This window comes from Phoenix dactylifera, chromosome 6 (assembly GCF_009389715.1).
Source record: "Phoenix dactylifera cultivar Barhee BC4 chromosome 6, palm_55x_up_171113_PBpolish2nd_filt_p, whole genome shotgun sequence".
NCBI lineage: Eukaryota > Viridiplantae > Streptophyta > Magnoliopsida > Arecales > Arecaceae > Phoenix > Phoenix dactylifera.
In genome coordinates this window covers 5,447,621-5,472,500 of record NC_052397.1, presented here as the reverse complement: position 1 = coordinate 5,472,500, position 24,880 = coordinate 5,447,621, and the positions used below count along the sequence as shown (strand labels likewise).

The 24,880-nt window shown below is 38.2% G+C and overlaps 2 protein-coding genes across 3 annotated transcripts; one reads left to right on the top strand and one right to left on the bottom strand.

The window, feature by feature from the left end:
• The first annotated feature begins 7,817 nt into the window (after positions 1–7,817).
• Positions 7,818–12,512, top strand: LOC103705305 (pentatricopeptide repeat-containing protein At3g26782, mitochondrial-like). 2 transcript variants are annotated; one of them, XM_039127246.1, is made up of 3 exons: positions 7,818–11,105; positions 11,227–11,594; positions 11,686–12,512. In XM_039127246.1, the coding sequence occupies exon 1, from the start codon at positions 8,377–8,379 to the stop codon at positions 10,507–10,509; it is 2,133 nt and encodes a 710-aa protein (XP_038983174.1). In that variant the 5' UTR covers positions 7,818–8,376; the 3' UTR covers positions 10,510–11,105; positions 11,227–11,594; positions 11,686–12,512. The 2 variants fall into 2 exon arrangements, with proteins under 2 accessions (XP_038983174.1, XP_008787192.2); XM_008788970.3 differs by having other exon boundaries at positions 11,227–12,512.
• LOC103703224 (gibberellin-regulated protein 6) lies at positions 12,063–13,403 on the bottom strand. Its single transcript, XM_008786010.4, has 4 exons — positions 13,257–13,403; positions 13,040–13,090; positions 12,896–12,929; positions 12,063–12,458 (listed from the first exon to the last, which is right to left on the bottom strand). Exons 1-4 carry the CDS (start codon positions 13,329–13,331, stop codon positions 12,277–12,279), a joined length of 342 nt encoding a protein of 113 aa, XP_008784232.2. The 5' UTR covers positions 13,332–13,403; the 3' UTR covers positions 12,063–12,276.
• Between the last annotated feature and the right edge of the window lie 11,477 nt (positions 13,404–24,880).

Sequence of the window (24,880 nt, the reverse complement as noted above, 5' to 3'; positions counted from 1 at the left end):
TCATTCATATCTTTCATTTCAAAGTTCTTTGAGAGAAAAACCTTAGTTTCATACAATAAGCCAAGATCACTACTGGCAAGCAATATGTCATCAACATATAGGACCAAAAAGATAAACTTGCTCCCACTGACCTTCAGGTATATACACCGATCAACAGTGTTTTCCTTAAAACCGAAGGAAATGATGGTATCATTGAACTTGCGATACCATTGTCGGGAAGCTTGTTTAAGACCATATATTGACTTCTTTAATTTGCAAACCATGTGTTCTTTTCCCTTTAATGGAAAACCTTCGGGCTGGTCCATATAGACTTCTTCATCTAAACTCCCATTCAGAAAAGCAGTTTTTACATCCATTTGGTGCAACTCTAAATCATAATGTGCAACCAAAGCCATAATAATTCTAAATGAGTCCTTTTTAGATACAGGAGAAAAGGTCTCTTTATAATCAATGCCTCCTTTCTGAGTGAAACCTTTGGCCACCAGTCTGGCTTTATGTCGTTCAACATTACCCTTTGAGTCGAGCTTAGTCTTAAAGACCCACTTACACCCAACTGTCTTACAACCTTCGGGCAAATCAACGACATCCCAGACTTCATTCTGATCCATTGATTTCAACTCATCTTTCATGGCATCAATCCATTTAATAGAATCAATACTTTCTATGGCTTGTTTAAAAGAAACCGGATCTTTTCTTGTCCCTATATCAAAATCAAATTCTTGTAGATAAACCATATAATCATTCGGAATGGCAGATCTCCTTTCTCTTTGAGATCTCCTTAATGTCATCCCTTGTGGTTCTTCTACAACTTGTTCAGTGGTGATAACTTCATTATGGAGTGTTTGATCATTAATTTGTTGTTCATTGTTATTAAACTGTGTGACAACTGTAGGAACAACAATTTTCTTAGAAGTCATGGGTAAAGGGACTTGCACCCTAACTTCTTGAATTTTCACATTTTGTGGTTTATCACTCCCACTGGTTTCACCATTCTCAATGAATTTGACATTACCGGTCTCTATAATTCTTGTACTATGGTTAGGACAGTAAATCCTATACCCTTTGGATTTTTCGGGATAACCTATAAAGTATCCACTAATCGTTCTAAAATCCAATTTCTTTTCATGTGGATTATAAATTCTGGCCTCCGCCGGACAACCCCAAACATGCAGGTGTCTTAAACTCGGTTTCCTTCCTGTCCATAACTCAAAAGGAGTTTTTGGAACTGCCTTACTAGGAACCCGGTTTAATATGTATACAGCGGTCTTAAGGGCTTCCATCCACAACGACATGGGTAACGGAAAATTACTTAACATACTCCTAACCATATCCATAAGAGTACGATTACGCCTTTCAGCTACTCCATTCTGCTGTGGCGTTCCCGGCATAGTGTATTGAGCACGTATGCCATGCTTTTCTAAGAGTTTAGCAAATGGGCCAGGGTGTTGTCCTATTTCATCATACCTACCATAATATTCACCACCTCTATCAGACCTGACAATTTTCACCTTTCTATCTAATTGTCTTTCAACCTCAGTAATGTATACCTCTAGGACATCCACTGCCTGAGATTTTTCATGCAACAAATAGACATAACCATAACGTGAAAAATCATCAATAAAGGTGATAAAATACTTCTCTCCACCAAATGATGGGGAGTCAAAAGGCCCACAAATGTCTGTATGGATAATTTCAAGAAGTTCTTCACTTCTTGTGGCAACTTTCTTTGTGTGTTTGGTTTGCTTTCCCTTAATGCAGTCTACACACATACCGAGATCAGTAAAGTCTAAGTTTGACAAAATCCCATCCTTTACTAATCTCTCTAATCTTTCTTTGGATATATGACCCAATCTTTTATGCCACAAGTTAGAAGATTTTTCATTTATCAGGTTTCGTTTAATTCCAACATTATGATGCAAGGTCATAAGAGTTTCAGCAAAATGATTATCAAGATTTACTTTATATAATCCATCACACAAAACACCAGAACCAAGAAAGACATTGTCTTTGAAAAGACGCAAACTAGCATTTCCAATTTTAAAGAAATATCCTTCAATATCAAGTTTAGAAACAGAAATTAAATTTCTAGAAATAGAAGGAACATAAAGAGTCTGAAGCAAATCTAAATGACAACCAGTATTTAAAAGCAAACGATAGGTTCCAACAGCTGTTACAGGAACTCTAACCCCATTCCCCAAAAAGATAAAACTTTCATTTGGATCTTGCATCTGGGTTGTAAGGAATCCCTGCATCGTATTAGAAACATGAACATTAGAACCTGAGTCAAACCACCAAGTATTAGAAGGAACTTCAGTAAGGTTTGATTCAAAACATACATAAGCCAAAGGCTTACCTTTCTTTTCAAACCATGCCTTGCGTTTATGGCAGTCCTTCTGATAGTGTCCCAATTTTTTGCAGAAATGGCATCTATCTTTGTTTTGTTTCTTCTTATGAACCTCGGTATCATGATGAGGCTCTTTACCCTTGGATGGTCCACTCTTCATGCCCTTTCTTGGCTTCTTCCATTTCTTTCTGGCTCCATGACTTACAAGATTGACAGAATGATATCCTTGTTGCTTAAGTCTTGTCTCCTCTTGAACAAGCATACTGGTCAATTCATTCACATTCCACTTATCCTTAATAGTGTTATAGTGAATTTGAAATGATCCAAATTGAGGAGGCAAGGAGTTCAAAATAAATTGAACCAAAAAGGATTCATTCACATCCATCCCTAGAGCCTTCAGTTTAGCTGCTATATTTGTCATTTCAAGGATATGCTCATGCATCCCACAAGTACCATCAAATTTCATGGTGGTTAGTTTAGCCATTAATGTCCCAGCCAGAGACTTATCAGCAGATCGGAAACGTTCTTCCACAGTTTTCAATAATGCTTGAGCACTGTCACATTCAGGAAGCGTTGACTTGATATTATTCGCTATACTCATCCGCATAAACATAATGCTCAATCTGTTCGATCTTTCCCAAGTCTTATAAAAAGACCTTTCTTCCGAGCTGCTCAAATCAGTAATGTCAGCCGGTTTCTCAGATCGGAGTGCTAAATCAAGATCCAGAACACCTAGGTGAAACTGGACTTGTTCATTCCACTCTGAGAAATTAGTTCCATTAAAGATCGTAACAGATGAAGCTTGCGAATGAAGCGAAACAGGAATAGATACTGCAATAAGAAAATTAACAATAAGAAAATGCTTACAACATTAACACTTTGAGTTAGCAATAATGATGAATAACATAAATAGTATTACCATAATACACCTTTGGGTAGTAATCATGAAATACTAAATTACTATTATGGTGATTCCCAATTCACCTAGGAATAATTAATGATATAGGTCCAAAATTCAAATAGGTCTGTTGCCTTTGAGCATCCAAAACCTATTAAATCAAGGATACTCATTAATTATCCTAACTCAGCAAATCAATCATTTGAAAGTGGTGCACCTTTGGGCCAATCCATAATATCTCATGATTGAAAAACTGTAAGTCATAATTTGCAAAGTCATTATCTTAATACATGGGATTAGAGTATTTGATGACTTGATGTCTATTAAACATTCTAGTTGGGTTACTTTGGCAACTACCAAACTATTTCATAATATAGACATCAAATTAAAATAATGACATTGCACATAATTGACAATTCATAATATGACAAATTAAAATAAAACATATATTTAATATTTTACTAATCTACACAATCAGTACATGTGTCATATCATGCTATCAAGTATGCTAAAATGTAAAATAAATGACAAAATTTTTATCACATTACCCTACAAGGACCTCTGCATAAATAATATATTTTATAGGGACTAAATTAACATATTTTGAGGACCTCTAAACAAGTGATATGCTTTACAGGGACTAAATTAAAATATTTTGTTTCTTATAGCCCTAGAAGGATGTCAGCATAAATAAAATGTTTCACAGGGGCTTAACAGAAACAATTTCATCCTTTAACAGCCCTCTAAGGACTTCACAATAAATAAAATATTTTATAGGGACTTAATAGAAACATTTTCAACTTGTAACAGCCCTCTAAGACTTCAGTATAAATGGTATGTTTCACAGGGACTTAAACAGAAACATTTCATTCTTTTATCATCCCCGGGAGGGCTGTATGAAACAATAAAATGTTTCATAAGGGCTTAACTGAAAATTTCCCCATCAATTGACTAAACAAACTCGGGTTTTGGATCGAAACCCAAAAACCCGAACCCATTATGCCTGTTATGCCCCAGACGGGTTATCTATTCCGGGTTCGGGTCGAAACTCATGCCCAAAACCCGTTATGAATAAATTATTATTATTATTTTTTTTAAAAGAACTGAAGACGGGTCGATCCCGACCCGTCTTCCTCCTCTTTTAGCGGCGGGCTAGGGTTCCGCCGAACCCAGCCCGCCAGCCTCCGGTCGCCGGGGCGGTGAGCGCGCCGCTTCCCTCCGGTGGACTCGCCGCCCGATGGCGAGCCCACCGGCGGTCGCACGCCAGCAGGCAACGCCGGCGGGTTGGGGTTCCGCCGAACCCAACCCGTCGGCTCTTAGGAGCAGCGGGAGGCGATCATGCCGCCGGACGAAGTGCCGCCCGACGGCGCCACCGAAATGGGCCCGACGCCGGACGAAACGCCGCCCGACGGCGTCACCTGCAGGAATACGCCGACCGACGGCGATCATCCGGTGAGTTTTATCTTCCGACCCGTCTCCCTTTTTTTTTTTTTTTATGGAGTGGGAGGGAGACCATGGCCGGCGGCTACGCCGGATCTTCTGATGGCTCACGGTGGCATATGCCGGCCAGATCCGGCGTCAGCAGGGTGATTCTTCCTTTTTTTTTTTTTTTGGTTGTTTCTCAAATCCATGAATCCGGCCCTGGGATGGAATCCATGGCCGAGAGTCGACGCTGGATCCCGTGTCGGCTCTCGGTGCCATGGCCGGCTAGATCCAACATTGGGATGATCCATCCCTGCGGCCGTGGAGACTATCCATGGGACTGTCAAAATAGGGGTTTTACCATTTACTGTGATCTGGTTCTAGGATGAACCAGGCTCTGATACCACATGTAAAAACATCTTTATAGAGGATCATAATAGAACCAAACTTTAAGAAGCAAAGCATATCTGGATCCATTGATAGACTGATTGCTTAAAGCTTCCTTTCTTTCTGGATGATCAAATCTTTGTTCGTATCTCCCTCTTGGCCCCTGTTCGAACACCCAGGCGATGGAGTCCTTTTTCTGTGTTCACTTACTAGGCAGAGGGTGAGACCCGTTATGTTATCCTACCATCAAGGATAATGCGTCCACTTCTCACGGGATTGTAACTGACCACGATGTGGTCATGTGGGTCAAAACCCAACAATTTCATCTCAAAAAGAGACTTTTGATAGGAATTTCTATACTGGGCCTACATCCTAGCTAATAACGTAGAATTCCAAATAGAGTATTTTGCTGGTTTAAACCTCAAAGGTTCTCTCTCTTAGAGTGGGTGGGGGAAAAGGAAGGTGGGAGCGGAGGGAGGGATGAAGGAGGCGGAGGGAGTGAAGGTGGAGTTGGCGAAGAGAGTGTCGAAGGTGGAGGGCTAAGAAGAAGAGAAGCCGGAGCTAGAGGAGAAGGTCGAGCAGAGAAGATGAAAGCAGAGGGTTCCTGGAGAGGAGGTGGAGGGTGGGCAGCAATCGAAGGGGGTTGAGGAAGATCCATGGTTGAATGCCCGCTACACCAAGACTAGTGTATTCCTCTAAACAGAGCCAGTCTAATTGCTTCAGCCTTCGATTACTGCTAGAAGGAAAGAAAAACTTTTCTTTTCCACAAATTCAAAACTCGTACAACTTGACCAAAGAGTTCATATATCCCAGAATACCTTGGCTTATCTACTACATTGATGATTTTCCAAAGTTTTAATTTAGCGAAACTCTATAGCGGACCATGAGAAGAAGATCATTCTCTTGGTATGATTGACAAATCAGGGGAGTGGTCAATTTCGGATCAGATAATATAGCCATCGACAAAATGAGATCTCTTTGGAGATAACTATTCATGCTTGGAGCCATGGACGATTTTTAGGTTCCTCTCTTATCCCTCCGCCTCTCTCTTTCTCTCTTCTTTCTTCGCCCTTTCCTCTTCTTCTTCTCAGCTAAACTTAACTGGATTGGGAAGCCCTTGTTCAGAAAGAAGAAAGAAAAGAGTCAGATGATCGCCACATGATCTCCTTCTGTTCCTGCCAAAACACCAATTTTTTCTTCTAATCTAGCCAACGACGATATTGTTAGTATTTTGTGTCTAAATTTATCTCATATGACAATCACATACTTGCGGATCCTGATGGAGATGGATAGCTGGAGCACATTACAACCAATTTATAATTTTTGGGGTCTAATTTTTTAGATGGGTTGAGTTTCCTCTCTTCTTTCCATTTAATAGGTATCGAGATAGTGATATGGAGCTAAATACTCTTAAAAGCATCCCGGCCAATCTCTGTATGTATAGAATATATTCTATCATTGGTTGGTTGACTAATTTTACATAAAAAGTGTGAATTAGAGACTTCTAAAAATCCACTTACAACCGCACGTATAAATAATTCTCTCTCACCATGATCCCAACGTAGGGAAAGGAAGCTGCCTTAGTGTGGAATAAATTATGATTCGTAAGATAAACCATTCCAAAGTTTTTAGGACCTGTAGCTAGTAGCCCAAGGAATTATGATTAATTATTTTTTTTTAACAAGGGGACGGATTCGATATTATAATCTTTAGGAAACTTGTACCAACTTTTCTCAACACATTCCCAAGACAACGGGCAGCATCAACTTGGAATTAGATTTGACTGTCCGGTCAAGAAGATTATGCTTTCTGTCTCTATCTCGTTCATGGAGGCGAGATGAGTATTCTTTGACCGATCTTGGCGAGAGGCATGGTGGGACTCTCTTTTAAAAGCTCCGTGATTACAGCTCATGGTGACGATTTCGGCATTATCTTTCATACTTTCTAAAGTGATTGACGGAGTGGAGAAGGAATATAAAGCACTTTTTGGTGCCATCTTGAGTGGTGGATGTCGAAATCCTGAACTAATCTGGGTCTCTTATAGATTTCTTTTATATCTTTAATTGGTTTAGTCATATTGGGCCATGCATTGGCTTGTCTTAGATATCTATCTTTGGAGCGTGCTAATATATAATGACAAAGATTTTGAGAATAACTTCGTACCAAAGTTTGAAGGAGGCCTTTATCTTAATTAAAAATATTAAGAACTTGTTTAGTTCATAGGAAGAGAAGGAGGAAAGTGTGGGCTATCATTATTGGAAACGTCCTTGGTTCTTCAATTCATTCAGTAACTAACTTAGTGAGTGCTTTCTAAGAAAAAGAAGTGAAAAAAATGTCAAATAAAGAAATACTTCATATTTAATTAGAGTTTTTAAATGAGAGAGATGAAAAAATAGTTTTTTAAAAAAATAAGATTTTCATATTTTATGAAAAAGAAAAAATTATATAGGATATGAAAAAAATCACTTTTTCATAGATTGGAATTTGAGGTAATTTTTCTTTTCAAAAATATTCTTAAGCTTTTATATAATGAGGTAAAAGAAAAAAATAAAAGAATCATAATTTTCCTCATTTGGTGCTACCCATAGAAAGAAAAAAATAAAAAAAAAAGAGCACAAGCATGCATTGCAATGTTATCTCTTGTGGTTGATTTAATTGATATGAGCTTCCCCGGACTATTATCCACTTTAAAGGTTGAGACGGCAATAGAGTTGCCGATTTTGGCTGTTAAGGTGTTACAGCAAAAAAAAAAAAAAAAAAACAACGAATATATCATTTACAAACCAGGGACTATTAAATAAATATTGCACATATTTAGGGACCTTTCAGTAATTTCCTTCTCGAACGGGTGGATGCACTGTACCCTGTGAATAGGTGACCAGTAAATAATAACCATATTTAGTTGAAAAGGATTCATAGAGAGCGAATCACGCCATCCACTTCCTTTAAACAATACTGTGTCTCAAACTTATTCTTTTCTTCTTTGTTTGAGAATAGTGGAGGAGAAATCGAGTTCTCCCATCTCATTAGGAGCCCCTAAGCAAATATTTCTCAGTTCAGCATCTCTGTATTTTTTATTAAATTTTTAGTAAACCGAATAAATTAAATCATTTAAACGTAGATCTGGAAATTAAAGAATAAAAAATTTAAAAATTAATCAGAAAGATCTGTAGTAGATAAATAATTATTTAGTGTGACCTGTAAATAGGGACCGATAAGTAATAATATATCAATCTTGGAACGTCGTAATAATTTTACCTCAACGTATTCCCAAGTCGGCAGTTCCACGTCGCGCCGACCTCCGCTTCCGACAGCCAACTTTACTATGACCCTCCGGAACGCCGCCGCCTTCCGGCGCGCCCTCCACTCCGTCCACCCCATCCCAAACGAGCCGCCGCCGCCGCTCCCGCGGTTGCCGGAGCCCCGGTCCTCCGCCTCCCTCCTCAATGGCTGCACCTCCCTCCGTGCCCTGAAACCCCTCCACGCCTCTGTCCTTCGCCTCCACCCCGACGACCTCTTCCTCTCCGCTACCCTTGCCTCCCGCTACGCCCTCCTCGGCTCTTCCCGCCACGCCCTCTCCGTCCTCTCCTCCGCGCCCCCTCCCCCTCCCTCCGCTAGCGACCCCTTTCTATGGAATATTCTCCTCCGCGCCTTCGCCGATGCTGGCGCCCCCGAACACACCCTCGCCGTCTACCGCCGGATGCGCGACCCGAGCGGCGGCGGCGCCCGCCCCGACCGCTTCACCTTTCCCCCCGTCCTCAAGGCCTGTGGCCACCTCCGCGACCTCCAGACCGGGGCTAAGGTCCACCGCGACACCGTTGAGTTCGGCTACTGTTATGATGTCTTTGTTGGGAACTCTCTCATCGCCATGTATGGAAAAGGTGGCGCCTTAGAAACCGCAAGACGAGTATTCGATGAAATGTCCGAGAGAAATGTCGTCACTTGGACCGCCATGATCGGGGCGTCAGCCCAAAACGGGCATACTGAGGAGGCTTTATCTTTATTTCATTCAATGCTGGATGGGAGAGTTAGGCCCAACAGAGCAACGTTCTTGAATGTGATGCCCTGTGTCTTTAAAGCTGAAGAGGCTGATGACTTGTATAAGCTTATTGGTAGACAGGGTCTTGATTCTGATATGTTTGTTCAGAATGCAATGGTTGGAATGTATTCAAGGTGTGGAAAGATTGAATTTGCTCGGCATTTGTTTGACAGGATCCTTGAGAAAGATTTGGCATCATGGAGCTCAATGATTGAAGGTTATGCTCGAGCTGATATGTTCGATGAAGCTTTGAAGCTATTTAGAAAAATGAAGCTAGCTGGAATTCTTCTGGACCATGTGATTCTTCTTGGCATCATTCGTGCTTGTTCGAATTCATTGTTGGCTTCTCTTCAGCATGCTCAATTTATTCATGGATTTGTTGTCAGGAACTTGTTGGATCAAAATTTGATGGTGCAAACAGCTTTGATTGATCTCTATGTGAAGCGTGGGAGCCTAAGAAATGCTCGTAGAATATTTGATCAGATGCAACAGAAAAATTTGGTTTCGTGGAGTACAATGGTCTCTGGGTATGGAATGCATGGGAGGGGAGAGGATGCACTCAAACTCTTTATCTGTATGAAGGGGTCTGTGAAACCAGACCATATTGTGTTTGTCTCGGTTCTCTCAGCTTGCAGCCATGCAGGATTAATTGATGAAGGATGGCAATGCTTTAATTCCATGGTGGCAGAGTTTGGCATCGTTCCTCGAGCTGAGCACTATGCATGTATGGTTGATCTCTTGGGCCGAGCTGGGCAGCTGAAAGAGGCTCGAGAGTTTATAGAGCGTATGCCAATAAAGCCAGATTCTAGTGTGTGGGGATCCTTGCTTGGTGCATGTAGGATACATCCAAATGCAGAAATTGCAGAATTGGCAGCAAAATCTCTTTTTGAATTGGAGCCAGAGAACTCAGGCCGTTACATTTTATTGTCGAATATCTACACTTCATTGGGAAAGATTGAAGAAGCTCACCGAATCAGAGCTCTGATGAGACGGAGAGGAGTGAGAAAAATAGCTGGCTACACTATTATAGAAGTGAAGAACAAGGTTTACAAGTTCTTTGTTGGAGATCGGATGAATCCACAATCGCATTTGATTTATAAAGAGCTAGAAAGATTGATGGATAGGATTCGCATGATAGGTTATGTGCCGAATACCAACTTTGCATTGCATGATGTGGAGGAAGAGACAAAAGAGAAGTCACTATATGTGCACAGTGAGAAACTTGCAATTGTTTTTGGACTTTTGAACTCAGGACCTGGATGTGTGATTCAGATCCGTAAGAATCTGAGGGTTTGTGGGGATTGTCATACTGCCACCAAGTTCATCTCTAAAATTACAGGGAGGGAGATTGTGGTTAGAGATTCTCATAGATTTCATCATTTCAGTGATGGGGTTTGTTCTTGTGGGGATTATTGGTAAAGAATCCTGTATATGCTGTAATTATCTTTGCCCTAGGTGGAGAACTATATTGCAGCATCAAATTTTGATGTGAAGAGACGGAATGCAGAATTCTAATTTCCTTTCCAACTTAGGGCCTGTTTGGATTTTTCTACAGGATTGGGCTAAAAATCCTATAGTATACAACCAGCAAGATCATAGGCTACAGGCTGGCTAGGCCTGTGTCTGGGTTGGCCCACTCCAAAGCTATCTTTGGATTTTTGCCTAGCCCAGTCTGCAGCCTGTGATCTTGCTGGTTGTACTGGCCCATTTCTGTAAGAAATTCCAAGTAGGTCCTTAAGAAGTTCAATGAATGGTCAAAGGGACTTATATGTTGAAGTAAGCTGCCTCTGCAAGAGAGACACACCTGAAGTAGAGAGCAGGGTAAGAAAGGTCACAAATTCATACAATTGGAGGTTGTGATTTAAATTGCAGTGTGCGCCCATGGTTTTTGAACCTCCATCCATCCCTGAGTATACCAATTTGTGTGTCAAGTGGCGACTGATGAATCTTTTCGGTAAACGATGGGGTAAAGGGCCTCGATCTGGAATCACATTCTATGCATCTCTCAACAACAGGTATATCTTCTCTTTAAAAATGTGATCCAGTAGAAACCTACTAACCTAGGATTTGCAGCTGGGCTATTTCACAAATTGTGTTCCTGGGTGATTGCTTTACATCGGTATGTTATTGTTTCAGTGGAGGAAGATCTGTCGAGCATCTTCCTCATGTCGCTCGTGAATGCCTTTGTGGAAATTGGCTCATCAGGCGAGTTTATCGTTACTGCAAATGCTTTGGTCCAGTTACCACTATACAACATATGGCGCACACACTGAATACCTGAAACACTGTATTTAGCTAGCAGGGGCGGGATTTCACTCTCTCTCCGGATGATTGCAGATGGAAGAAGGTTCGGTGAAAGGACAAAGTATTTATGTCCTACTTCATTTTGGTCCAGCAGCTGCTGCAATTATCTGGCCGATTCTTACCAACTCTGGAGCTAACCTCAAAGTAAAGATTGGGAGACATAGCTAAACTGTTTCAGTAAATCTGGAAGAATCATAAAGGTATTTTCTTGGTTGCCGATTTCTCATCATTGATCGGCTGTCGAGTAAGACACAGGATAACTTGTGTATTCCATTGAAATCGATTTTAAAGGAGTTGCAGTTCTGAATCTCTATGACATCCAATGTCAAACCAAAGCAAGTAGCAAACTTGATCTGCTTCAAGTGCAAGGCACCCACAGGGAGATGGCAAATACAAGCTCAAACAGGGAGTTCAGCAAGATCTACTGCGATCAAGTAACTAATTGCAATATATACCGAGGGTCTCACCATGAAGGAGTGCATCAGGACAACTAGGTGACATCTGATGAGAGTCCTCCCTGAAATTTGTTGGCTATTTTTTTGTTTTCAGAGAATTTGATGCTTATCTTCAATTACAAGCTGAGAGCACCTTGGAGCACAAGGGCCCGGATCCATGCTTGTCTACACACAGAAGAATCTCTTAAAAGTTCGTGATGTGCATTGCATTTCAAGTAGCTGAGATGCCAAATATGTTCATAATATAAACTACATTATATATTGGAATACCCACATGATTGAAAACAAATCATAGAGTGCCTCCTACCAAGCCGTACAGCCAATTTCAAGGTTGGTTGGGTAATTAAGGGCAGTAGATGCCACATCTAGTGACAGAAAACAAAACAAGCATCAATGTGAATAAGTTATGGTAAAGAAAGGTTAAAATTCAGGGGCACTTGGGTCCTCCACGCTTGGTCTTCCAGTTGTTGTAGCAGGGGCAGACACCTTTGTTCCCATAGAAGCCTGGGGGCACGCAGAGGCACTTCATGCAGCATTTCTGGCAGAAGAACATGCATGGCTTGTGGTATTGGGTATTCGAGCATCTCCTTGAGCATTGAGAGGGGCATTCTGATTACAGAAATTCAGAAGTTACACAAGGTAAAAAAAAAAAAAAAAAAAAAACTACAATAGTTTCAAAACAATTGATCCAAGAGCTAAATTTTGGAAAGTTTACTGCTCCTAAGTCATATGGCCTAATTTGTATGGTCCAAGAAATTGATGGGCTCCTCTGGTGCTTTAAACTACTCATCTTTTGTGTTTGTGGTTCTCAGCAACTGGTTTCGTTACTTTATATGACCCACAAAGTGAACTTTTATTGTACATAACTATTCATTTTGTTACGGTTGCTGGATCCATAAAGGCAGCCTTTCACAGGAAAGTTTGGAGGATGGGGACCCATAATGCTGGTTCTTGATAGTTGGGGCAGGGCTTTGGTGGTTGTGCCTTATGGTTATGTTATTGTTAACCAAATAACTCAAAATGAGACAAGCGTTGCGGAGAATTACGGTTGCTTTTGAGGCTTCCTGGTCCGTATGAAGCCTGAAATAAGAGAGTTTTACAAGAAAATAAGAACGATGGAATAGAAAAATCTTGGAAGTATTTGTCCATATATGGTTAGAAAGCTAAGGAGAAAGAAACAAGATTCACACCTTGTCCAAGAGGTATTCTCCTCCAGCGTGATCAGTTCCTTTGGCCAATACCTGCAGCACAAAAGGAGAGAAGCTAAGCAAGACCTATACTTGCAATATATTCATCAGATAGATATACTAAAGCAAATAGAAGCAATAATGGATCAGGGGACCCTTGTTCAAGCTTGAGCATTTGTTGGTACACTAGCTTGGTGTCTCTTTCTACGGAGATCCTCACCTTAGAGTTGGAGTCAGCCATCAAAATGGAAAGGAGGGCAATGGCTAACAGAACAAGTAGCTTAGCCACGGCCATTGCTGCGATGCTGCTCAAGGTAAGAGAGAACGAAGGAGACAGGCTAAGGGGATGGTACGAGTGGTGGGAGTTGGGGTGGAGAGCAGAGCTTATATATAGACTGAATGGGCAGGCAGCAATCCGTAAAAAGAAGAATCTAGGTAAAAGAATATGGCAAAAATGGTTAAAATATCTCCTAACATTAAACCTTGCCTTTCAGTGAAACTACACCATTAGCCGTTAGCAGATTCAACCGTGACACTGTTCCATCAAAATTGGAAGGACCAAGGACTAGAATCTAGCAAATGGAGACAGTTATCTGGGAGGGTTAAATAAGTTTTTCGAGGATTAATGGGCTAAATAAATTAGGATCATAGCTGCAAATTGAGCAAAATCGATAAATTGGACCTGTGGTTCTAGTGACCTCGAACCTTCTGCTTAAAGTATAATTGAAGTAGGTTAAAGCTTTAGTAAAATTTAAATCCAACTTGACCCAATCCAACCATCGAGATCACATAAAACCTACTCGAGTTAATTGGAAAAAAAAGAAATCGGAGCTAGTCTCTACAAATTAGCAAGTTGCTGATACATATCTTCGAATCTCAAGCCAAATCTATCTCCACTGAACTTATTTGCACCTAAATGAAGGTGGCTTGGGTAGAAAGCAAGGTTCTCATTTTATATATATATATATATAACAAATACGTTTTCAAGTAATTTTATGATACAATGAAATAGTGGCCAGTGTATGTCCAGTCAAGATATTATTTATTTTTTAATAGATAAAATTTTTCTAATTATAATGAACATTATCAACTACTAGTATTGCGCATGCGACAATATCTTGGTTTGAGCCAAGAGCCAGAATGAAAAAGATGTATGAATTTGACCTCTTTTTGTACAGAAAACCTATTGAAAGTTGTCTTATTCAGAACTTCTTATAGACTAGGTATACAAATCAACTGTAGAACATTTTGCATCATATATAGAGGTTGTAATGGAAATAATCATTGACAATGACAAAAGAATAGTGCCATTTTGATTATTATTGTTTCTAGAATTAAAAAAATATTTGTTGAATTGACGTGCCTAAAATTATCACTTGAAGTAGGTGAGCACTGAAATGAGAGTAATAAAGTTATATAGTGGCTATTTTAACAATATCAATATTTAATTAAGAATGTGATCATACCAGCGCCATCAGCACAGTGAATTATATCCATATAATATAACTACCCATAATGTATTTATGCAAGATTCGCAGTTTTAATACCAAACTTCATATCAGTGTCACACTAGTACACTATCGGTGGCGTAACGAGCGTCGGAAAGCCTCCTGTACCGAATATCGATACTGAATGGATGCAGTACAGTATGTCCTGCATTATTCGATTCGAGCCGGTTTCACATATCTTATATTTATACATTTATTATAAAAATTATTGAAAAAATTGAGGGGCATTTGTAGTCATGAGATTAGCTAATGCGTGTGGGCCCAAGGTGGGTCCATGGAAGAGGGTGGCAGGCCGGTGCATGTGCTCTCAATCCATCACGCGGTACACAGCTAGCCTGCGGTGCGGCTGCATGATAACCTTATATGGTGGACCCTGCCCGTTATATAAAAAAACTCCACCTTGTTTGCTTTCCCAACGCGGTAGAGATCCTATCTCACAGGGATTCATGGGCCATGGCCTAACCAAAAAAGATGATCCCAAATCCACATGACCTTTTGATCACTATCCTGTAAGAGTGGGACCCATTTCACATTGCATTGATTGGGTTGGTGAACCCAAGGTGATGGTGGACCCATTCAAGATTTGGATTAGTAATGAGCTGTAGGATCATATATTAGGGGTTCTAATGGGCGGGGGCTAAGTACTTAGTTTAAATTAATTTTGAGTCTAAATTAAATAGAGTTAACTTGGAGCTTTTCTTTTAACAAGTTGGGTCAGGTTTAAACATCATTAAATCCACTTTTGCTAGATCTAAAACTCACCTTCTCAAGGAATCAAAAGTAGGTTCAGATCATAATTAAACCCATTCTTTTGGCGTGGAAGCGTGTGGGAGAGGAGAATCATCCTAAACATTATCCGACCGAAGAGTTAGCCCTACGTTGTCTAAAGGAAAAAAACATTGTTTTCTAAAAACGACATGAAGAGAAAGCATGAGATAATAAATCTCTCATTCCCTTAAATTCTGATTATGATTAGCATGAGTCAATTTAGTCCAAATCCATAACCTGAGGCAAGCCCGGCTTAATATTGAAACCTAGTGAGCTGAATTGGTGTCGAAATACGATCTTGTTTGTTCAATGTTTTTTGAGGGGGTGAAGACTTTACAACCATTAATCGAAGAAACGAAATGCTCGTTCTACTTCCCTAAGGACGAGAACAAAGTAGGCTCTCTGGCAAGACCAAGCTAGCAAATTTGGGTCATCATACAAGTTAGACTTCATTCAATTAGCTTGATATATCACATTGGATCAAAGAAACATGAACCTATATCCAAGCTTTACAAACAAGGATCTGAGAGAACTTTTTTTGTTCTCTTATAGCTGGCCAGGCCATTGGTTGCATCTTAGTGTGAACTGGTCTTAAGGATTGGTAGGATATTATCCCTACAAGAGAATATATTCAAGGCGTGACATGGTATTGTTTATGAAGAGATCGAGGTAGGTTTCCTTTACAATCGGATGAGGTGGTGAAGGTTGTGGGCTACCATGTGGGAGAATCAAAAGAGTCCAAGGATGCCTACACTACTCGAAAAAGATGAGGTGCTGCTTTCAGTCTCTCAGATAGCATATGGGAGCTGCTGAGACCACCACATGCATCAAGAACATGCTCACGTTGTAGGTATTATGACTCATGTCTTCTTGTCTAGGGCTGTTAACGAGCCGAGCCGAGCTCAGGAGAGCTCGGCTCGGCTCGTTTCACAGAAGCTCGGGCTCGGGCTCGGGCTCGAGCTCGGTAACGAGCTCTATATTGGGCTCGAGCTCGGGCTCGTTTGGCAAAGCAAAGGCTCGGGCTTGAGCTCGTAAAGCTCGTTTCAATTACAAGCTCCAGAACGAGCTCGAGCTCGGGCTCGTAATCGGGCTCGAGCTCGTAATCGGGCTTGATAACAGGCTATTTTTCTCTATGTGGTCAGATTTTTATGAATTATAGTGCTGAAATAAAATTTTTCAGTGGGAGACTAGAGCTCGTTTGGGCTCGAGCTCGGGCTCGGGCTCGGGTGTAAACGAGCCTCATATTGGGCTCGGGCTCGGGCTCGTTTGACTAACGAGCCAAGCCCGAGCCGGGCTTTTACCGAGCCGAGCCCGAGCAGCTCGGCTCATTAACAGCCCTATTCTTGTCTGAACTCTTTTTAATTGATGACTTCATTCGGATCCAAATTAATTAATATGTAGGCATGTCAAAAGGAGTTTTTTTTTTTTTTTTGGTGAGGTAAAGGTATGTCAAACAGTTAAAACAATCTGGCCATTGGATTGAGCAATAAGTATCTCAAAGCATTTTGATGAGGCACAAGAGTTCCTATATTTTGCGAATGCAAGCGAGCTTTCATGAATCAATGGAAGGCATAGCTTAGAGGCATGTCTCATCTCATTTTGGATGGACACAAGAAAGAAAAATCAGTAACATGGCGATGAATCATGCGTAACAAAAATGGTAAAAATATTTAGTAGAAGTTGACTACCACAATCTAGTTAATTAATAAGCTAACCATATAACATGTTATCTATTTACAAACTGTAATTTGCATAGTAACTAGAGACATTTTTCTTTCAATCCTTGTTTCCCTTGTAAGTGTATTAAAACACTCGCAATAATCTTTTCTTCAATCATAAAAAAATGGTAAAGCCATTTAGGTCTTGTACGTACTGCTTCATTGCATTCAACTGTTTCAACAACAATTTTTAAACATTGGATTGGAAAAGTCGGTGCACGAGCTTCCTTCAAGCTTCCCCATTGCTGGTTTGATGGGCTCCTCTCTCATCAGCCATGCTCAGTTGAAGTTCTTCTAATACCCCATCAAACCCTACTGAAGAAAGTCTTCCTTCACCATTCGGACAACTTGTCATCATACACATGTCCAGATCTGTTAGTATAAACATCAATAATAGAAGATATTTATACCCATTCACCTCAGCATTTAATTCTTTATACATGTACAGCACCTATCTCTTATATCTTGACTGCTATAACTTCATATTCATCTAGAGATGCCACGATAGTGGCTTCATTAATTCTGCGATCATGTCCTCCTTCATTAATTCTGCAATCACTAGAGTCACTTCTAAGCATATTAACATGTTAAATTTACCAACATAGCAATGAGAGTTTTTTGTAAAAGACATAAAACTAAAAATATATATAGATATACATGATGCTAGCTCTTCTGAGATGCCAAATAGTAAAAACAAAACGAAAGCAAGCAAATAAATAAAGTGATGAGATAAAAATAATATAAAGAAGTAAAACAACAAGTAAATAAAAGTGAGTGAGTTAATTAGTTGGCAAGGTAGTAAGCAAGCAAGTAAAAGGAAAGGGTAAATGAGAAAAAAGAAGAGAAACAGAGAAGAGAGAGGGAAGAGATGCTGGAGTTCTTGTTCTTTCCTTGTTGTTTATGGTGTGCAAGTAGGATCCCTCTTAGGCTTGGAAGGAAGCCCAAGCCTTAAGGCTAAAAGCCTTCTGCATGCCAGACTTTAATAGGTGGACCGCGTCTTTCTCCTTCACAGATGCTTTCCGGATGCATTGGGATCATTTAGTTTGTAAGAGGTGATGGAGAAGTTGGGCATATTAAGACTCTAAGATTTAGATGATTAGTTTAAGGCCAAGATTTTTTTGGAGAACAAAGTTTAGGGTTTTAAAAACTACAAAGGAAGGAGGCTAAGAGAAAGAGTTAAGACTAGAATTGGTGGCTTTCTTGCTTGGTGCTCTTTTCATGAATAGGGGGATTTATATATAATCTTGGATTAGAGTCAGCACTTATGTGAAGGCTTAGTTATGAGGATCAGGATACATGGTTAAGATTTTATCTCACTACATGAAAAGCATGTGTGATTTGGTAAGCATTGCTTGTGTTTTCCAAGTGGCAAGATTGGATTGGAGGGAATGGGACAATGGGCTAGAATTCATTGAAATGGCCAAGGAAAAGAGGTAGTGGGAGTTTGTTAATTCCCCTAGTAAGTTCAAATAATTGAACAGAAGCATGAGATTAACACATGGAGATTATTTACACAAATTCGGCTTCGCATGAGCTAATGGCCATTAAGGTCCCAAATAAATTTTAATCTATTTAATCTAGAGAGCTAGCATGAGCTTGAAACTATGGGAGTCGTTTGCAAAGAAGAGAAATGAGTAAAAATGAAATAGGTTTGTGTGGCTAATGGTTGGGGTAGTTTAGTTTATTCTTCTAAGAGCCAATTGACGTAGAATAAATCATACTAAATCTAATCGAGCTTTATATTGGGCTAGGTGGGGTTGATGGGTTGAGTTGCTTATATGGGCCGGACATGAATTGGTTATGGGTTGGGCTTGGATTGGTTATGGATTGGATTAGATTTGGGTCTAGTTGGAGAAAAATAAAATTGAGGGATGAAGGAGAAGCAGGAAGACACCTCGCTTGCTTGTAAGCCACACTTGGTTGAGAATTCTTCATGAGTTCATCAAAGCAACCTCCCTTCACCATTGGCTTTATATAGAAGCAGGCCAAAGCATTTAGTATGAATTGTATCAATTAGCACTAATCACAACCGGATATATATAATATCCAGCTCTTCCATGTCAACCTATGACCTCAAACAATTCATGCCAGCCATAATAACTAGGGCAACACAACACCCTCATTGCTTCATCGAAACAACTTATTATTTGGAACATCTTTGTGAACAATAATTCAAGATATTTTGTATGTTTTCGAAATTTTTTGTTAGATATCACAAGATTGCATCTTATAACAATGATAAGAGCTGATATGCTTATAGTTTGGATAAGCTAAAATTAATTATTTAAAAAGAGACATTGAAATCAATCAACTATGTTGGAAGAGCAACATATATATATATATATATATATATATATATATATATATATATATATATATATATTACACTATTCTTAATTACCACTAAGACTAGATACTTAGTTTAAGATTGTACTATAATTAGTCAATCTTTTTATGAATCCAACTATTGGTTTCCTGGCCAATGGTTCTATCCAATAACAACCTGCACTTTAGTAGTTGTTTTTGTTGAAATTTTTTATTTAAACATGAAATAGAGGATGAATTTGAAGATGTAAAACATCGAAGTATGGGTGTTTTTATACAACTTGAACTTCAAAATCACCCAAAGAATTTGATTGGCTTTACAAAAGAAACATGTGGTGTATGCATGAATTAATGATGAGAGATTCAAAATTTTTACTTTGGGTGCCATATAAGGGTGGCAATTTATTGTACAGGCTTAGCAACCTGCAACTGACTTGTTTTAAATAAGTTCATGTTTGGCATAAATGAGGTGACTTACCAAAACTTTTTTGTTAAAAAAATTCAGATACAAGTTTAGATCTTCATTTATTAAACATGTCAAAAATTTAGACTCGAACACGAACTTTTTATTAAATAAGTAATCTGACCCAATTTCTATAACCTATTTGATAAAATGATCAAATTAGATTAGATGTATTAAATAGGTTAAGCAGATTTCCAATAGGTTAAATGAGTTTTGAAAGGATTAAGTGGATCTTTGAGTTGTTAGATTTTTTTCTGATTTGACCAGCATCCGACTGAACTCGTATCCAATCCAGCCTAACCTGACCTGTTTGCCACATTGTGGCTGTACTGGGAAGCTAATGGTGATGGATGGGAATACATTGAAATCATATTGCTAGATTCTAAAGGAGGTAGGTTCAACGAACAAGCATCTCGTACAGCCCACTCAAAAAAGTTTGGGATAAGCTTTCACTTTTACTAGTTCTTGGCGAGCATGAATCATGTGGCTTATTTATTATGAAGGGGCATTTGATCAATGGATATGCTCCTAGGTTGCAAAGATTTAATAGATATGCTTTTCATATTAGTTATATACTCTGTAATAATTATTTAGGGAGTATAGTTTAGAAAGAAATCACAGGGACCATGCTTTTTTCTTTTTTTCTCTTTTTCTGAAAAAGGGATTTTCTATAGTCCAAGAAAGGCTAAAAACGAGATTAGCTTTCCACATAGAACCACTCTGTCCTAGTAAATTGGATGTCGGCTAGAATCACGATCAATAAGAATTTATCCGACTCTGTAACATATTCATACTCTTCTTTGTAAAAAAAAAAAGAAGATTAAATTCATTTAGGACTCATTTGATTCGCTGGAAGAGAGGAGAGAAAAGTATAGTTAATAAAAAAAATGGAAGAAAGACCTCTTATTTCGCTGGAGTTTTTCACAAAAAAAAAGGGAGTAGCATTTTCATAAAATAAGATTTTCATATTTTATAAAAAAAATCTATGAGGAATCTGAAAAAACTACTTTTCCATCAGTTGGAAATTTAGATATGTAAGCCATCAAAATCTATAGATTCAAAATATAGGAACAATCTCTTGGATGTGGAGGAAAGCTAGTACATTTGTTCCTTCTCTGACTCAAAAGTGGCATGAGCTTTATATACCGTGATTTTTCTTATCTCAAGCCATTAGAGGAATTGCGACGTGTCCCTTGAAAAGTGGAATTGGAATATCTTAAAGCAATGAAGAAGGCATAAAGTTTCTATGGTCTTATTAGGGTGTTGAGGTACCCAGCTTTTGGATATGTTAGATCCATACATGTCCCATCTGTATGCAGAATAATGTAGCTACTTTATGAGCCAATATTTTCTAATTACCTTTGAGTTTTAAATGGATCGATCACGAATTGTTGTATTAGGGGTACACATGATTTCAAGTCAACCTGAAACTAAACCAAATTAGCCTCATTTGTTTTGATTGGTTTGGCCCTTCAGAAACCCAATTTTGATTAGTTTGCTTGCAGATCAAGAACTAGGTAATTCAAACTAAATCTAACCAATGCATATTATTTAGTCTTGTAGATGGATCAATAAAACAGTGTATATATCACCTTGTGATCTATTTTATCATAGAGTAATAGTCTATTTTAACTTCTACTTTGTTATATAAAATGTTGGATTTTTTCTTGTTGTGACATGATATGAATAAATTTGTATTTCATTTTCTGAATTTGTCATTTTAAAATATTACACGAGAGTTTATTTATTGATCTATGTTTTTATATTATTTATTTTAAATATATTTTCTTGGATAAAATCAATAAATTGTTATATTGAATTTTTTTTTTAAAAAAGAATTTCTAGGTAATCTAAGAGTCAACTTGAACCAACATGTCTTAGTTGCTTTGGTTTACTTCACTTCTAACCTTAATAAGTTTGGGATGGATTCGAAAGTTAACAACTAACTCCGATATTAGTTTGATTTTGGATTGACCTGGAACTTGAATTAACTAGACTCATGGTGCACCCCTAAGTAAATTAAAAATTCAAAAGAAAGGAATTATATATATATATATATATATATTAAATTAATTCGTAAATAGTAGAAAATTACCTCGGATAGTTCAGTTCTAGCTCTCTTAAAAAAATGTGTTATGTCATCTATCTTCTATATCTTGATAAATACATATCAATTTATCTCCAAAAGTGGTGAAGTCGGCTAGTTTTGCACTCCCCTTACAAACAGAAGATTTTTTAGCACCAGTCTTTGTTGGTGCCTCTCAAGTGTTTTGGCCTTGAGTAATTTAGAGTGCATGAGTCTATCTTCATTTCTCGCATAGAACTACCAATAGACATTTAATAAATATAAACAAAATCTGACATCATAATATACTTAAATTTAACAGGTATACTTATTCATAGATTATGAATCAAAATCAATGGTATGGATTTTTATTCATAGATATATGTAATTGAAAAAATCAGGTGTAAATAGGCCAAGTCAAACCTGGACAAGGTTTAATTATAAATTTTCTCTGAAATTTATATTTATTATACTTATATTTAATAATTTGTAAAATCTACACTTGCACTGAGTTAAATTAATAGCGTTAGTAAAACTGTTTACTTTATATAAAAAGTTGAAATTAATAGCACCGAGTTAAATTAATAGCGTTAGTAAATCAAGCACAGCGGATGATCTGCTGGGTGCAACTACAGAACTACTTGATGATGAATAAGTCTGCACACATCCTCAAATGTTCGGATTGCATGAATGGGGGCTCTTAGTCCTGACTTGCCCTTATTACGAAAGCAAAAGCCTACGCTAGCTTAAGATAGGTCTGCGCTTATTGCTTTAGTAGATAGAGAAAGCACTTTGCCATAAGGGAAGGAAAGAAATGGACTAATTATAGTAACGTTAGGAGAATACCCCTGCTGTCCCTTGCCTCTACCTTCTTGTGTATGCTTGGAAGCGGTAGGTTGGGGCATCTCTTATGAGAGTGAAAACTGTAGGCTATCACTCAAAAGATTGAGAAGTTAAGTACATAGAACTTTTGTGTCATGATAAAATATTAAGTGTGGACTTGGTATGTAATCGAGATGTATCCTAGCATTCGTAAAGTGTCCCATAATTATATTTTTTTTTCAAGAACACCCATGGAGTATTTTTTAACATTATTTGTAATATATGCATGCCATTTATTAGCAATTTTCTTATTTTTTGTAGATTCTTTATATGCATCCTTTACTTGCAATATCCCTAAGAACTATATTTAATCTCATCATTTTTCTCTAAGTCCATAGGTAATAACTTTATGTTCCGTTGGATGTTAACACAAGAAGATAGCTGTTAGTATCTTCCATAGATATTTCGACTATATATTCTCTATAATTAAATTATCTTTATATAAATAATACAGATAGGTCCTTGAAGTATAATTGTGCTAACAATATTTCTAAAAGTACTCTATAAAATATTTGTTTGGCGGAACAAGAATAAGTGGATGGCTTAACCGTAATTTTATAGTTCCTTATATTTCTTGAATCAATTCTATTAGCACATAATAAAATATCAAGAGCTAGACATTATAGTTCAAATTTTTCATTTAGTATTGTAAATTAATTTTAATATTTTGATATATTTCTTTAGTAGAACTTGTAAAGGAAAAAAGTTATACAAAAGATTGCAAAGGCAAAATGATCATGAAGACTCACAAGATGATGGAGAAAAGATTATATGGTGTACTTGGCTTTAGGTTAGCTACAGAATTAAAACTTCTTTAATTATACTTGGCTTCAAGAAATACTCATTCACTCCAACTCAATTCTTGTAGCCTAGCAGTAGCTAAGTGAACAGTTGCAGTTAACTATATGAAATATTTTTAGTTGATGTAAGCTGAAAAGAGAGAATCTGGAGCAAATATTTTTAAAAAGAGGAGGAGAAGAATTGTAGAAAATAAATCATGATTTTTATAATGTGTCAATGAAGTCACTTTATGAATGTTTCACAAGGAAGAAACCGATTTTTTTTTCCTTTTTTTTTGACACTATGTTAAACAATAAAATAAGTTAATGCAATGTGTGGTTGCATATGATATCCTTTTTTTTTTCATAGCATGCATCCTCTACATCTTAAGTTGTAACATATGCCATGCCTGAACAACCAATCAGAGGTATGTTATTCTCATTGGTTGCTATGTATCCAATTTATATGTACTAGCTGACTATAACTATACGTAAATGTTTGCTTATGCTTGCTAGTGCTCCCATATATCTGATTTATTATGCCTTTCTTGTAAATGAATCTCTTCTTAAATATGAATACTTGCACTAGCCGGATAGGATTGATGCTATAATATTGCTTTATTACCAAAGCTCTCAACAGCTGCCGTTGAAGTACTTTATTTCCTTTATTTACAGTCAGTTCTATTTCTAAGCATAGCTTAAAAATATCGAGAGAGTGAGATCAAAGTGTTGTTTTATGACAATTTTATTTCAAACCTTGTGGTTATCTTGCTACCTTAGTGTTACCATGTGAAGGCCGTCTTTGAAATTGGGAACAAAGAAAGCTAGTCAGTCAATCACGATCATCTTTGTTTGGTGTAATACTTGAGAATAAGCAATGCGTACACGATTCGCCATTCATGTGCTATAGTAGATCAGCTCAATCATAACAATTGTATCAAATATGGATGGCAGCGATGGTAAACAGGTGTTTTCCAATCGAGCACGAACAGACATGGTATGACAACTTCAGCAGTGTCCATGACATGGCAATGTTAGATTAGTTTCCACGTCCGCATGCAAAGAAAATAAAAAAAAATAGTAGTGGTTCTACATCTAGAAATCTCTACAATGTGCTATTTGCCTATTGCATCGCAGAGTATATTTGATACCCATCTATCATTGATGATGACCGCCGAATATGCCATTCTCCTTCATGCATTATTGACTAGTTCGGAATGTCACTACTATAGAAATTCTCTTCCAAGCTACAAGTGAAGCCACTGTGTTTTGGCTTTGGTGTGCTTCCTCCCACCCTCCCCTCTCCAATAATTACCCTCCAACAACCACATGCTCG

What these genes read in the sequence shown, in the direction of transcription:
- LOC103705305 (XM_039127246.1), top strand. Translation starts at nt 8,377, where the DNA reads ATGACCCTCCGGAACGCCGCCGCCTTCCGGCGCGCCCTCCACTCCGTC.
- LOC103703224 (XM_008786010.4), bottom strand. Translation starts at nt 13,331, where the DNA reads ATGGCCGTGGCTAAGCTACTTGTTCTGTTAGCCATTGCCCTCCTTTCC. An exon ending in TGGCTGACTCCAACTCTAAG is followed by an intron (nt 13,091 to 13,256) that starts GTGAGGATCTCC and finishes TTTGTGCTGCAG; the next exon opens with GTATTGGCCAAAGGAACTGA. An exon ending in GAGAATACCTCTTGGACAAG is followed by an intron (nt 12,930 to 13,039) that starts GTGTGAATCTTG and finishes CTCTTATTTCAG; the next exon opens with GCTTCATACGGACCAGGAAG.